At 35.9% G+C, this 15,581-nt stretch overlaps 2 protein-coding genes across 3 annotated transcripts; one reads left to right on the forward strand and one right to left on the reverse strand.

Moving 5' to 3' along the window:
- Positions 1–2,528: 2,528 nt before the first annotated feature.
- Positions 2,529–3,563, forward strand: LOC140873545 (uncharacterized). The gene is made up of 2 exons (XM_073276710.1): positions 2,529–3,397; positions 3,464–3,563. The coding sequence occupies exons 1-2, from the start codon at positions 2,529–2,531 to the stop codon at positions 3,561–3,563; spliced, it is 969 nt and encodes a 322-aa protein (XP_073132811.1).
- A 666-nt stretch (positions 3,564–4,229) lies between these two features.
- LOC140873502 (zinc finger CCCH domain-containing protein 32-like) lies at positions 4,230–8,011 on the reverse strand. Of its 2 annotated transcripts, none has more exons than XM_073276651.1 (7): positions 7,737–8,011; positions 7,514–7,659; positions 7,125–7,190; positions 6,059–6,178; positions 5,625–5,945; positions 5,228–5,545; positions 4,230–5,117 (listed from the first exon to the last, which is right to left on the reverse strand). In XM_073276651.1, exons 1-7 carry the CDS (start codon positions 7,828–7,830, stop codon positions 4,734–4,736), a joined length of 1,449 nt encoding a protein of 482 aa, XP_073132752.1. In that variant the 5' UTR covers positions 7,831–8,011; the 3' UTR covers positions 4,230–4,733. The 2 variants fall into 2 exon arrangements, with proteins under 2 accessions (XP_073132752.1, XP_073132751.1); XM_073276650.1 differs by having other exon boundaries at positions 5,625–5,954.
- Positions 8,012–15,581: the final 7,570 nt, after the last annotated feature.

The following is a 15,581-nucleotide window of genomic DNA, read 5'->3' on the forward strand; positions in this document are numbered from 1 at the left end:
TATTTTTTTTACATTTCTTCACTAATATTCCCCTATTAACGACACCTTGAAAATTGTGCAATCATTTTTTAATACATTGAATAGGGATAAAATAGGAAGTTTATATAAAATTTGTTTTTTCAATACATTTTCTTAATCTGTGTGAAAATCCAGAGAGGACAATATATATGAGACGAAAGGAGTAAAATAAAAAAAGTACGAACAAATAAAAATAAAAATAAAGAGGCTATTCATCATGAAAAATGAAAATCTATATATATTTTTCTCTTTCTCTTATTCTAAAATTCCTCTAAAATTATATATTTACTATTTTATAAAAGTTGGGATCGTGATAGAAACTGATTTTGGTGTCAATCACACTAAAATATGTTTTTGCAATTTTACCCTTTAACGTCTGTTACGAAAAATTAAGTTTGTGGGTTTACTAATAAATTAACTTAAATTTGGTTACTTATTTTGTATCTAAAAATGTGAAAATGATATTTACAAAAAGAGACAATGCAAAAATTTTTTGTGATGATATCATTGAAGATTTTGAAAGTTTTATAGAACATTGAATTTTTTAGCTAAAAATATATTTATTAACAACAGTATAATTTTTTTTCTTTTAATTTTTATTTTGTAAATGACCCTCCCAAAGCCAAAATCCTAGATCCGCGCTCTGCCTATCACTGGGCCATAAACCATAACTTGTGGTATAAATTAAACGCAACTTTTGGTCTTATATTATGGTAGCGCAAAGCTCTGAATTAAGCAATGGGTAGACATCAAGGTTGCGCCTACATTATACTAGCGGATCATATTGTTAGGACAATGAGTCTAGACTTACTCGTCTCTTGATGTTATATTGTTACATATCACAAAATAGAAAAAATCTTATCATTTCTTGTTGTTGATGTTGTCTCCACACCAGATATATAGCAGTCCTATTTATTAAGATATGATATTTTCATACGGACGTCTTTACGGCTTATGCAACCAATTCCGAATTATACAACATCAATAATTTCACACATTTTTTATGAGACTTCGCAAGCTGTCACTTATTTTAGTACATATCTCACCCAATACGTTTATCAAACATAAACTATAGTTTTTCTATATCAATGTATTGAAATGACGTCATATATTGATAGCATGTCACGAGATATTATTGATTTGACATCAGAAATCTAACTAATGACATCGTTATTGTATTTAGCGTCCAAAGAAAAAACACTAAAATGAAATAAATCTAACTAATTAAATAATATGATAATTTACAGGACGAAAATCCAAATCATTATGACTTACCATTTAATTAACTAATTAGTGATTTGACCTTACTGGACATTCACAATCATCCATGAGCACAATTGAGACAAGTTTTATTTCACCTTTTTTCGAAACCGTAATATTTTTAGCCAAAATAAGATGTTTGTATGTTTGTTGCCACTTTTGACTTGTAGCATGAGCTAGTGCAATTTTCGGAACTTCGACATATATATAAATTAATAATCATGTTAATTTTTATCATCCGAAAGAATAAATTTTTTAAAAAAACACGTGTATCATTTCGATTAATGAAAATCCCTAACCACTCCCTTTGAAAACCATAAAATAAAGACAAGAAAAAATAAATAATTTAAGACGATAAACATTTTTGCATTATTCAAGGAAACAAGATTTCAAATGCTCGAAACTCTCAAGAAACGTGCAGACAAGAAAACAACATTAACCTATTGCCATTTTTTCCTTAAACAATTATTTTATGCTTCTAATTTAATCCAACATTCTTCAATAATGATATCGATATTATAATTTATAATAACTCTCGAGAAGTAATCTTAAAATATTTATAGGAACTGGCAAACACAAAATTACAAGTTAGGTTAAAAATCAATATTATGTTACATGTATGTATATATACCCAATGATTGTTGTTTTCAGTTATCTAAACATTTTAAAGTTATTTTTGCAAAATAAATTAAATTTTTGGACAGTTTTCAATCTAACATTAATATGTAAATTTTAATATTCGTAATTATCATTTGCTCAACTATATTAATTTTCTTATCATCCTAGTTGTTATTTGTTTGAAATATGATTTTTTTTAAAACGAAAAAACTTATAAAAATTAACATATATATATATATATATATATAGTTTCTTTCAAGTGCCCACCTATCATGCCCACTACCATGCCCACCAATGATGTGACACTATTCTATTGGACCACATCTTTATCACATCCAATAGAATAGTGTCACATCATTGGTGGGCATGGTAGGTGGGCACTTGAAAAAAACTATATATATATATATATATATATATTTCTAAGCAAGATGAAATCAGAATAATTTTGAAATATATATATTCTATAAATGTCACATTTCCAAAGTCCTTTTCCCCTTAACATGATCATATGACTCAATGCCTTTAAAAAGAGCCCTCCAACACACTGCATTCAAACTCAAAAAACTCCCTCTTTTCTTGCACTTTCCACTGAAAAAAAACAACACAAACTTTCTTCATATTATTTCAAGAACATGTCAACAAACAAACCCTCAACCCTCTTTGAGCCCATCCTCACTGAAACAGGCTTCACACTACTTCAACGCAACACGTTTGCATCGTGCCATCCCACAGAGCGAAGGGGCCGGAAGAAACCAATGGAACCAGGGCGGTTCCTAGGCGTCAGGAGGCGACCCTGGGGCCGATACGCGGCGGAAATCCGAGACCCTACCACCAAAGAAAGGCATTGGTTGGGCACCTTTGACACTGCTCAAGAAGCAGCTTTGGCCTATGACAGGGCTGCCCTTTCCATCAAAGGCACTCAAGCTAGGACTAATTTCATATACACCGATCAATCAACTTTTCAATCTGTTTTCAACCATTTTCAGCAGAATTCTACTGCTAAAACTAAGCAACATACACCACCAGCTCCTGAACCGGCCCAATCAGACGGCCGCGACAAGCGTCGTTCTCGTGGATCTTCTTTGTGTAACTACTCATCAGTACTTAATGATGATTTCACTTTCTCCAAAGCTGACACAAATTCTGGCTACTTAGATTGCATTGTTCCTAATAACTGTCTGAACCCTTCTACTTCAACTGTCAGTTTTGCTTCCAAGAAAGTGGAGGAGAGCAGCAGTTTGAACCCGAACACGACAGCAGCTGAAATTAAATATTCTTGTTATGAAACAGAAGCTGGTTATGGATTTTGGGATACAGATGAGTCGTGGGATGAGCTCTCAGCCATTATAAATGACCCTTTATTAATGGTGGGAAACCAATGCATGGGATCAGGCTTGAATCAATATCATCCACCCAGCATTAGTACTGCTAATGGCCCTTCAGCACCAAGTTTTGCTTCTTTTGGAGACGCAGCTGATTTGGGATACACCCCATCTTTCGAGTACTGATAGCCAACGTACCCCCCTTTAATCATCTTCTTCTGCTATAAAATCTTTCCTTTTCTCAGGTTTTTGGGAAAAAGTATTTATAGCACAGTTTTTCACAAGATTGGTGAAGAGTACTTGCTGCTTCTTTTGCAGCTGCCGATGGATATATACCAACATTAAGTTCTGAATTGATCTCTGTGGATTTTTCGTAAATGTGCATTCCATCACTTGTCGCTATCACGCTAGCTCCTTCACAAGTATTACTGATAGAGACGGAACTTATTTAATGTATTTTCAAGTCAAAATTAAATGCTTATAATATATTACATTTTCATCTCCAAATGATGAATTATATTGGTAGCTCCATCTCTTTCTTTATTCATTCATATGCATATTGGCTTCACAAATACTAACAAATGCTATATTGAATATGAGGCTTGAACAAAGAATCTGACTTTTAATATTTTACAGTGCATTCATATTTTCTCGTTATTAATATTCTATTTTTAGCCATCTTCTTGGAATCAATTGGGCTCAACACGTGGAGCTCAAACTATTTCAGAACCAAGCTCGATCATCCCACGTTTTATATCTCGAGGCAACATACATATTATTTTAGCAATATTCTTATGATCAAATATATCAGCCTAATTTTCCAAATAATCAATTTTTACTTCTAGATATATTTTCTGGACATATATAGCTTGTTATATTGAATGCCAACTAGCAAACTCTATGATAGAAAAAATAAAAATCATTGCACCAAAATGGACGCATTACACTCAAAATAGCAGATATAATGATGATTTTCAGAGGGATATTTTTATATGACATAAAATCCTGGCATAAAGTGCAACTGAGAAATTCATAATAAGCAAACCCTCTGCATATATTACATTGAGAGGCAGGAGTTAATTGCCTAGTCTGATTTTTGTTTCCACGACAAAGCCCCATAGAATGAGGTTTCACATTCGATTCAACGTTCAAGTATGAATATTGATCCCAACAAGGGAATAAAAAGAGAATGCACTAGAGTAAAATAGATCAATCCCGGAGGAGAATGGTGAGAGACATCGTATCTTTTTCGTTCTGAAAAAGATTATACGAATAAATACAAGAAGCTCCAAAATTGAGCGATGAAGCGGACTTACCTGCATTGAAGGTTGAATTTGTTTCTTGTTATTCAAAAACTACCTCTTGTTATCCGTCGAGATATTTTTGAGGGGTATGTGTGCCTTATTTGAATGAAAATACTAAATCTGAATGATGTAAAATCATGGTTGGCAGGTGCATAGAGAGTTCGCAGCAAAGACATGATGATGCATGCCATATTCAACTTGAATTATGAGGCTAGCCTCCTTCTTGATCTGGACTACTGTGGCCACTTGAAAAGGTGGAACCCTGTCCAGATTGGTGAGTATTCAATTCTGGAACAGGCCCACTTTTTGAGAATCCTGAGCCAGAGGAAGCACTTGCACTGTTCAAAGATGACATTGGCATTGAAAAGGCAATTTTGGTGATTCCGGAAATAAGATCAGGCCTTAAATCTGACGAAGATGATGATGGAGCCAAAGATGCATTCGTATATCCCACGGGGTAAGGAGCGACAGGCATATCAGTAAGAGAAGATGCAGATGTGCTGTAACTCAAAGTTCTCATCGGGTGATCGAATTTGCACGAGGGCCCGTATTTGCATATTCCATTTTGTGCATAGTGTGAGCACACTGGTGCACCCTGGAAAACAAAAGCAGAATATATAAATGTGCGATCATTATGCGTTTTAAATGTGAACATATGTGATAATTAGTGCTCAGAAATCTGAAAATGGATAATGTCATTCTTACAGGGCGTGATGGCAGACCCATTGGACTCAGCAGAGAACCTGATCTCGGAGCACTCCAATCTGATGGATGATGATATTTACACGTAGATCCATATTTACAATCTCCTGTCCTCAAATAATACTGACATTCTGGTTGGCTGGGTCTATCTGGAAAGGCGTTTTCCTTTTGACTGCTACTTGAGTGGACAGTGGAAGAAGAGATCGGGACATATGACCCTGAAAATGCACTAGCAGAGGTGGATAGTGGCATTATCCCGATCATTGGGCTCGCACCAATGGTTGGTTGAGTATTTGAAGGGGGCACGGGATTACCACCAGTCTGTACCAGGTAATCACAAGTTAGCACAAAAGATGAGATAACGAAATTCACATAAATGAGCTGCTTCATGTGCAACTACCGGATATGGAGTCCAACCAGGAACAGGAACAACTCCAGGGGGAAAGATCAATGGACCGTAATTTCCAGGGGCGTATGAACCTGTAAGCATGGGTGGTCTGGCCACTGGCCAGTTTCCCGGAACTATCCCATATTGTTGGGAAGACTGGATTGGAGACCGTGCAGTTGGGAACACTGTGGTTCCAGGCAAACCTAGTGGAGCAGCCAAAGGCCCAGGACCAGGTAACTGGGCAGGAACTTGTAACCCAGCAGGTTGCGGATGATGAAATTTACAGGTGATGCCGAACTTGCATTGCCCTGTTTTAATATAATATGCACATTCCTTTTCACCCTAAAATAAAGACTTGATGAACAGCTGAATGCAACGATGACATTCAATAATATATAGTGAATAAGAAATTATCAACAAGAATAATAAGTTTTTATGTATCAGACCTCTCGCAAAGGGTATCCATAAAAATTCAGGGTCACGGCGGCCGAGGATTCAGTTCTGTGTTTTGGGTGGTCATACTTGCAGGAAGCACCAAATTTACATATTCCCGTTTGCATGTAGTGCTAAATATTCAGTGCAGACAATTTGTTATGTATAACATGATCATATGAATAAAAATACAATGACTTTAAAATAAAATATAAACTAAAACTTCAACAGACAGGATGAGGATTGTTTAGGAAAGATGAAAGGATAAAAGATGTTCACTTAAACTGAGGTTCCAAAATTAATCATGTCAGTCATCTTGATGAAAGAGAAATCTATGAAATACAGTTCTATCACATGCCATGAGATCACAAAAAATCCAGGACTACTAGCTAGAACATTTGTCAAAGTAAAGGAAGGGAATCCCAATCATTCAGTTGTAAGCATGCAGGCGAAACATAATATGAAAAAGAAAAACTTTGCATCGTTTTGTCCCATAGGCGTTGGTGACTATCTCATTCAGGAACTAAATCACTGGTTAAAAGGATGAGATCATATGACATTAACAGCATAAATTACCTAAACAAAATGATGCAATTGAGAAAGTGATTCTTCGGCATTTATACTACTGAACAAGCAAAAAGGAAAGGACAAGCCCATATGAAAATTTATCTCAGAATCTAGTATCAGCCTGAATAAATCCTTACATGATTGCTGAACCAACATTCCCCTGTTTTCCATAAGGATAGACTTGACAATTAGAAGGTAACATAAGTCAACATCCTTAAAACAGAATCCAACGAAAGCATATCACACAATAAGCAATGAAACAAAGATCAAGAATGAGAAGCCGGCCTCTCAAAAACATGTAGGATTCAGAAGAATTACTCAAGGAACGTGATTTAGTTAATATGAATTGGCAAATTAAATTATAAATGAACACATCTATAGTGCATTTTGAATTCAATTATCGTTTCCTCAGTGAAGTACATGTCGAACCATGATAATGGTCAAAAAAATTGTGGGCACTTACTGGTTCGATTCATTCTTTTAAAGCTTGCAATATCACGTGACAATTAATACCTGACAGACAGGTTGCCCAGAGCGCTCCGGGTACTCGCCACCAGCAGACCTTAGGGATCCGGTCGCCTGCAATCAGTAAAACAACCACATTTATCAGTCGCATGTCGGACGAATCGAGACCGGAATAGCAAAAATGATAGCACCACAATAAATTATGTTCCTAGTTTATTATACTTCGGTCTAATCAAAACCACACAACTCAAAGAAAGTAACAAAGAACATATCTTTCTTTTTTTTAAAAAAAAAACCAAAATTAACATCAAACCTACCCTAAAGATTCACCATTTACGCTCCTCAACACAATGATCACACTACAGAGCATAAAAAAAGGTTGAAATCGAGCTCCAATGACAGAGAAACTCAAAGCAAAAGAAAGGGGGGAATCGCACCGCGGCACGATCGTGGGGATGATTGAACCGACAGCGAGGACCGTATCCACAGAAGCCAGTCCTGAGATAATAGATGCAATCGGCTTCATCGGGCCTTTCAGGGTACGACTCGGACCCACCACCGAGGCCCAGCTGCCACATAGGCTCTGCATTCACAAAACCAAACATCAAATCAATAAACTTTGCTCGTGCATTAGAGAAATTCAAGCTAAATTCCACGAACCTTCAAGGCCCGTTTCACCTCCGAACGCCGCCCATTCCGCCACAGGATCCACCTGACCCGCCTCGACAAAATGGGCTCCACCATACCTCTCCATAATTCTCACTCCTAAACGCGAATTGAGTGTATATATACAAGTATAAGCTAAAGATTTTTAGCGACCGTGCGCGTGTGTATATATATATATATATATATAGAGAGATAGAGGAAACACGCAGTGAAAGTGTGTAAGTGCGTCTGATGGAGAGGGGTTTTGGTGGAGAGAGAGAGAGAGAGAAAGAGAGGTTTTCTAGTGGAAATATAATGGAAAGAAAGGCTTTCTTTCTCTCTCTGCATTTATATATTTCACCTTCACTGTGTGTGTGAGATTTTTGTGCACTTTTTCTTTTCTATTCTATTATTATATTACTATTATTATATTATTATTGTGATATAATAATAATATTACATATTCGATTCTATTATTCTTCCTGCACATCTTCTTTTTCATAAATTTTGATTTGATTTCGTCACTCATTATTATTCTTTCTTTTGGGCGGACGGCTTAAGGTGAGCTCAAATCGGTTTAATTGAAAAAAATGGTACCCATTTTTAATTAAAAAAGAGGATTATTATCAATTCAGCCTAGAAATCGAGATATTAGTGTTATATGAGCTACATGTCATTTGATAATTTGAAAATTCAGTTTGATTTCTATTTTTAGAATTAACAATTCGGCTAAAATGAAATTTAAAAGAAAACTAATAATATTAAATTTTTAATAAAGTTTATTATGACGTAAAAATAATATAAATTTTATTAGACGGTAGAAGTAAGGGCAAATTATTTTAAACTCCTCATTACCAAACTTTTAACGCACCCCTTTCTTTGTTTTCACTCCCTAGTGGTCCTTATTTTTGAATTAATAATTAATTAAAACTAATCTTTTGTACGTGACTTTGTTATAACTATCGAACCAGTCCCGACCATGCAAGAGTATCAGTTACGCAAGGTTTTCAGCCGATATATTTTGGATTAGGGTCCAAACTCCAACATGCTTCCGTAAGATGAATTAAATTTAAATACATCTTTGACCATAATGTCGTCGGGTCATACCTGCCGAGTTTTACGAAGTGCTCCTCACACTTCAGCCACGCAGTCGCAACAGATGGTTTTTGCACAAGCTCCTTCAACGACACTCAGCACAGCCTTAATTCGTTTCCTACCCTAAGGCGTATGGTATATAAATTTAATTATAAAATATGAGCATGAAAGAACGAGAGATTAGGAAATTTATTCAGACATAATATTATTACATAAATCAACTCTTTTGAAGAGAAGAAGACAACTTGTTTAGCTACTCATGATAGCCTTGTTCTTGAAATACATAAAAAAAAATTAATACAAAAGATAGATAAATATTACAACAATTTATTTGTAAGAAAACTGAAGAGAATGATCGATGTCTTCAGCTTCCTCAAATGCCTGTATTTATAACTATAGTTCCACTCGTTTCACCGAAAAACTTCAGGAAATCTCATAGTTGTCTTGTATTTCTTTATGCATTATTGATGACATCTTTTACTAGTGGAATAGGCAGCTGTCTTGTATTTTTTATGTCATTATTGATGACATCTTTTACTAGTAGAGGAATCACATATCTGACACTTTTTTTTGGCTTTATTCTCCTCACATTCCTGCTTTATTGTTGTCGGGGCATCTTTTGCTTTTGAAGTAGGCCCCTGTGAAAACGGATCTTCAGTGGTCCTTGTCCACATTTGCTTGTCTCGAAAAAATCCTTCCGATCCGTTTGGGGTCTAAAAGTTTTTCCAAATTCTGGATCCTTCTGATTTGGGAATTTTGGACAGATATTCTCTGACCATCGTCCAATATGAGCCATGTTACAAAATTTCCGGCGAGTTTCTTTACTACCCGACAGCTTGTTGTTTTACAAAAGATTTTTTTTCTTTTCGAAGAGTTTTTTCGCAAAGGCTTTAGTTTTTCCAGTCATTGTGTTAAACAGTAACGATTCATTCACAGAATTCTGATAAATTTTGAATGGAAACTTGACTTTGTCCATCTCAGTAAGACAGACCCAAATACCCCATGCCCTTCTGGTTGAGATCTCATTTTTCCCAAAAGTGGACACCAAAGGTATTTCTTCAGTTTTAGGATCCTTGATAAATTTATGACTATTTATATCAGGTCTCCTCAGCTTGATGAAATGAAAGGGCTCATGTGATCCTTTCACTGTTGGTTCTGGAGCTGCACTGAAAAAGTATAATTCAAGCACATCTCCTCTGGATAAATGATCATTATTTGCCCATGTTTCTTGGACTGCTTCTGTAGTGACCCGTAATTAATTAAAGTAATTAAGTTCATAATTACTAAAAACTTGCGTAAATAACCCAAGATGGATCGGACGGTCCGAAGAGAAGTTCGGAGGATCCGAAGTGGTTCGGACGTTCCGAAGCCAAGATCGAAGGCTTCGATCGGAAGCTCCGTCGGTAAGATCGGAAGGTCCGATCGGGATCAGGGCATACGTTATCATTTACGTGCAAGGTGACGTCATGGCTGACTTAATATCGGGAGATCGGATGCTCCGAATATGGGATCAGAGGTTCCGATCGTGTTCGGAGGTTTCGAACCGGGTTCGGACGGTCCAAACGCCGTCTATAAATAGAGGCGTGAGGAATCCTTTTCAATCGCACCAAGTTTCCTCTTCTCTCTGTTTCTAGGCTTCTAACTTAGATCTTGGAAATTCTACACTTCCTATTGGGATTCCGGAAGTGGCATAGCGATCCCGGCGTCGTAGCGGAGCTGTGGCCTAGTTTCGAGGCTATCAACATCAAAGGGCTGACGACGAACGCAGATATAACTTTAGCTTCCTAAAATATTTAGGAGTATGCAATAGCTTAGTTAAGGCTTTTAGAGCTTAATGATTGATGCATGGGTAATTGCATTGTAGTGGCAGTAGACTGGACTGTTAGGCTTGGAGTCTAGAACAGTGGTGCTAGGAACTGCCTGCAATTGTTAGAGGTACGTAAGTACTGACCGATATATCCGGCATAATATATGTATGCTTATATGTTGCATTTGCATGTGCATGTCTTTACATGTTTTACTGCTTTAGCACATGAATGACTTTGACGTAAGACTGCATCCAGTACGATGTGAGTCTAGACCGTTTCCATCGGTGATGAGTTACTCCTTATGGATTTGTGTCTGGGGACTCTCAGCCCCTGGTTTTGCTATCACTAGGAGCGACCACGACGGTGGAGTAGACGCTATAGTGGATAGGAGAATATACGAGTACCCCATGGAGTCGCTCTCTTAGCACGGTATTGTGTATTCATGGCGCCTTGAGAAATTGTATTACTATGATTTAAAATACATTTGCGTGCTGCATATTAGTTTATATATATATATATATATATATATATATATCATTTCTTATGTATTGAACGTAATAGCTCACGCCCCTGTGGGGTATTGTGGTATGCCTTGTGGCGGGGCAGGTTTGAGGCTGGACGGTCCGGGCTGCTCTCAGGAGGATTGAGGATCCAAGAGAGTGAGGTTTAGAGGGTAGGGATTTGTTTACCCTGAAACTTATATTTGGTTGTGTAAGAGTATTTATACGCTTTTGTTATCGTCGGTTGTATTATGCCGATTGGATTTGATGTATTTTAAATTATCCGCTCCTTACTCTTTAAGTATTTATTGCATGCGCTTTATTAAACTCTGATTGGGTAGTGGATCCGGGTAGGGTCGCTACAGCTTCCTGGATCCATTTTGGTAACTGTGATATCTCCGGAAAGCTTGGTGACGTTGTATAAACTGAGGCCAAAGCCCCAAATTCATACCAAAGTTTTACATCTTTAGGATTGATATTGTTTTTTAGCCAAACCCTTGGATATATTCCTGCAACATCAACCCTGCAAGTGTTCGGGTTGATTTCACTCCCTGTATTCAATTTCTCTCACCTCTGTTGATAAACCTAGAATGGAGAAATAATAGATGGATTAGTATCAATCTTAGATTTGCCCTTGTCAGTGTTGGGCCTAAGATTGATATCTTTCTCTTTTACTCAGAGGCAGAGGGTTGATTTGATGAGTTCTTCTCATTAATTGTTGCTTCATCCAATTCATCATAAGCTAATGGTAGATTAGCGCTTGTGTCTTGGGTATTAGAATTCCCAACATCTTGTTCTACAACCAGTGGCAGTATTTCTTCTTGTAAAACCAATGGTTTTATCGTTTCTTGTTTATGATAAACCAATGGCTTCTCTATAGCCCTCACAATTGGCCCTTGAATAGCAGCTCATAGTTGAGTTTGAGCTTGCAAACATCCTGTAATACGATTAGATACTTTGATCCGATCAGCTTGTTGTAACCTGCCAGCCATTTTAGCATTAATGACTAACTGGTTGAACTCGGTTTGAAGCAACCCAAGGTGTTCCCTGAGATGCATCTGCATTTTCATGATGGAATCCACGTCACTACCTTCCATCCCTTGTTAAAAAATCTGCAAGAATATTTTCATGAGATTTAGTAATAACAATATCAAAAATATAATTCTGACATAAAGCTTGCCATCTTAATAATCTAGCTTTCTCTGGTTTAGATTCAATCTTATTTCTTGAGAAAGCTTTTACCTGAGTATTATCAACTTTTAAGGTAAATTTTTTAGCAAGTAAAAATAAAGGTCATTTTTCAAAAGATTTTTTAACTGCGTAAAATTCCTTTTCTTTGATATGTCATCTGATTCCCTCAGATTCTGTAAAAAGGCCGCTATAGTATCTGCATGGTACTTCTCCATCTGGAGTGAGCTTAGTAAGGACTGCTGCCCACCAATCGTCGCTTGCACTGTAAATAATACCAAATCATCCTCATCAACTGGTATAGCCATTTTTGGGAGTTTCTTACATATCTCCTTCAGTTGGTTTACCCCTTTAGTATGGTCATCGGTCCATATAAACATTGCGTCCTTTTTTAACAAAGGACTGAATACCTTCATGTACATTGAAAGGTTGTTTATGAACATCCCTGCAAAATTAACCACTCCGAGAAAATTTTGGAGTTGTTTTACGTCTTTGAGTTTATCTAAAAAATTCTGTACCTTTTTCACAATATGGGGCAGTAGAATAATTCCATATTCATCAATATCTATGCCAAGGAATTCGATTTTCCTTGTTGCTATGACTGCTTTCTTTTCAGATAAAACCAGTTCTTCTTGTTTACAAATTTTAGAGAAAATCTCTAAGTGTTTAACATGTTCGTCTATGTTTTTTGATGCTATAAGAATATCATCAATATAAACAAACATAAAGTTAAAATAATCTTTAAACAGATTATCCATCTTTTTTTGAAATATCTGGGGTACATTAGCCAATCTCATAGGCATAACTTTCCAAATATAGTGTCCTTGTGGAGTAGAAAAGGCTGTGAATTTTTTACTGCCTTCTTCCATTCGAATATGGTAGAAACCACACTTACAATCAAACTTTGAGAACACTTTAGCATTTCGTACGCAACTTATTAAATGTTCTCTACTGGGTATAAAGTACCCATCAAACTCCAGGATTTTATTAATACCTTGGTAGTTAATAACTAGCCTGGGTTTTCCTTTTTTTATTTCACCATGATTTCTCACCAGGAAACCTGGGCTGCTATATGGTGAAACGCCTTCTTTAATTAAATCAAGGTCCAAATGTTTTTTGATAATTATTCTCATGTCCCTTTGATCTGTTATGTTAATCGGATAAACTTATATCTAACGAATTCATACTCTTTTCCTTATTTTAGGATAAAGTTGGCTTTGAGTTGATTTCTATCCCACCATGCCAGAGGGTGCTCGTTATAACTTTCTTTGAGCCTCTTTTTGACATCTTCAAGGGATACCTTGTTCTCCAACTCTATATCTCTGTGGATTAGAGTTACCTTGAGACGATCCATATCTTCTATTTGGATTTCTTGTTCTCTTGTTATTTTTAACATGGTTTCTCAAAATCTCCTGGAATATTTCATTTTTGGATGAAAAAGTTGTCATTTATCAACACGCTGGCTACGAAAAATTATCGACATTTGTCGATAAAAGGCAACCTTGAGTCTTTGAACGATAATCTTATGATCACAAATGGTGGTGAACATAAGTTGTCTTAACTCGTTATCTTGTGTATACTTTTTAAACATTTGTAAAAAGTTATTTCCTAATAAGATATCAGCTCATGTATCATGAAAATATATTGGTGGTGTCTTTACCTTGTACCAAGGAGTCTGACCTGCGCCTTCCATAAGGATTTCTGCTTGTTTTATTCCTTTGCAAAGAATTAAAAAAATTTTCGAGAAATCTCGTCCAGAAATTTTTGGCAAATCTTATTCACAATTTATAGGAAAGACTCCTCTTTTTGCTGTACAAATTCTTGCTCCTGAATCAATATATGCTGCAAAGTATTCAGCCTTATATTGTTCATACAACATCCCAATTGGAATGTATATGAAGAAAAGGCTGGTTGTCATTTTATTTAAAGGGATTACTAAATGGCCCTGCCATTTTCAATAAGTTGTGTTGTATCTCAGTAATCCGATTAAGACTATTTAGCCTTAATTTTTCTAAGGACTCAGTAGGTAGAGTATTGTTAATTTTTTCTACTTTTTCAATGCGTTCTAGTAAATCATGTTCATGATTTACTAACTTCAAGAGTTGTTTATTTATCTGTTTGTGAACATAGTTTTCAAATCTGGTTAAGGGATTATCCCTTACCCACTTTTTATTGGTTGGCCACCTCGTAGAATTTTTTTTATTGAATTCTCCAAGTTTTTTCTTTTGTCATAAACTCTATTCCTCTTTCAAAGCGTTTTCATGGTTTATGGTCCTCAAGGAACTCTAGGCCAAGAATGAGCTGATCCACTTCTTTTCCTAGAATTCCACAGATTTGAACTTCAAATTCTCCAATATTTATCACTCCTTGGTAAGTTCTTTTTTCCTGTTGTTCCAAATAGTAAATCAAGTTACAAGGGAACTGGTTCCGATGACTTGTAATTTCGAATACTATTTTCACTTATTTCCATCATTATGGAGACCTAAGTTTTCCTATTATAGAAAACTCATTTTCTTCTGGTGGAATTTCTTGAATAGGGACAAAGTCTGTTTCCTGGATTAAAAGAAACTCGATTATTTCCAGGTATATTGCTTGAGCAACCTTCCCAAAAATCTCTCGAATTTCAATAAACTCATTTCTAATAAATAATTTCGAATGGTGAGTATTAGAAAGAGCATGTGAAATTTTATATGTAATAGAATATGGTCTATTACCTTCTTTCATCAATGGTTTTTCTTGAAGTTTTGATGGAACGTCAAGGCTCGACTAAAATCTCTATCAGCTAAATTGTAGACTATTCTTGGATAAATAACTCCCATAATTTTTCCTGCACACAAATTTCTCGAGATAGTTCCTAGAACCGCATCTTGAATATTTCTCATTCTTCTATCGCATACTACGATATCTATGGGTGAACTTTAAAAGTATCTTTGATCATAATCTGGATTGCTCCAATATGAATCCAAGACATTGTCTTTGCTACTTATGCTTTCAATTTCTGTAATTCTTCTCTAATTTCTTCAAAGGGAATTAACTGCATCTCAATTTGATTACTGGTTAACTCCATAGGGATCGCCATTTCTCTTCTGGATACCTTATAAATCAAATTATTTCTTTCTCTAAGCCCTAAGTTTCCTAAGACTCTTTCAACTTATCCTTCCAAAAATCCTTGATACTTCTGTAAATTAGGATTTTCTCTCATAATTCTTTGGACCATATTATGAGATATAGTAGTTTGACTAAAGAACCCAGCCAAACTCTCATGTGTT

This window comes from Henckelia pumila, unplaced genomic scaffold, assembly GCF_033568475.1.
Source record: "Henckelia pumila isolate YLH828 unplaced genomic scaffold, ASM3356847v2 CTG_627:::fragment_1, whole genome shotgun sequence".
Lineage (NCBI taxonomy): Eukaryota > Viridiplantae > Streptophyta > Magnoliopsida > Lamiales > Gesneriaceae > Henckelia > Henckelia pumila.

Excerpts from the sequence above, each read along its gene's own strand:
- LOC140873545 (XM_073276710.1), top strand. The coding sequence starts at position 2,529 with ATGTCAACAAACAAACCCTCAACCCTCTTTGAGCCCATCCTCACTGAA. Across the intron at positions 3,398-3,463 it reads GGATACACCCCATCTTTCGA|GTTTTTGGGAAAAAGTATTT; the intron begins GTACTGATAGCC and ends TCCTTTTCTCAG.
- LOC140873502 (XM_073276650.1), bottom strand. The coding sequence starts at position 7,830 with ATGGAGAGGTATGGTGGAGCCCATTTTGTCGAGGCGGGTCAGGTGGAT. Across the intron at positions 7,191-7,513 it reads ATCCCCACGATCGTGCCGCG|GCGACCGGATCCCTAAGGTC; the intron begins GTGCGATTCCCC and ends TACTGATTGCAG. Across the intron at positions 5,546-5,624 it reads CTGGTTGGACTCCATATCCG|ACTGGTGGTAATCCCGTGCC; the intron begins GTAGTTGCACAT and ends TACCTGGTACAG.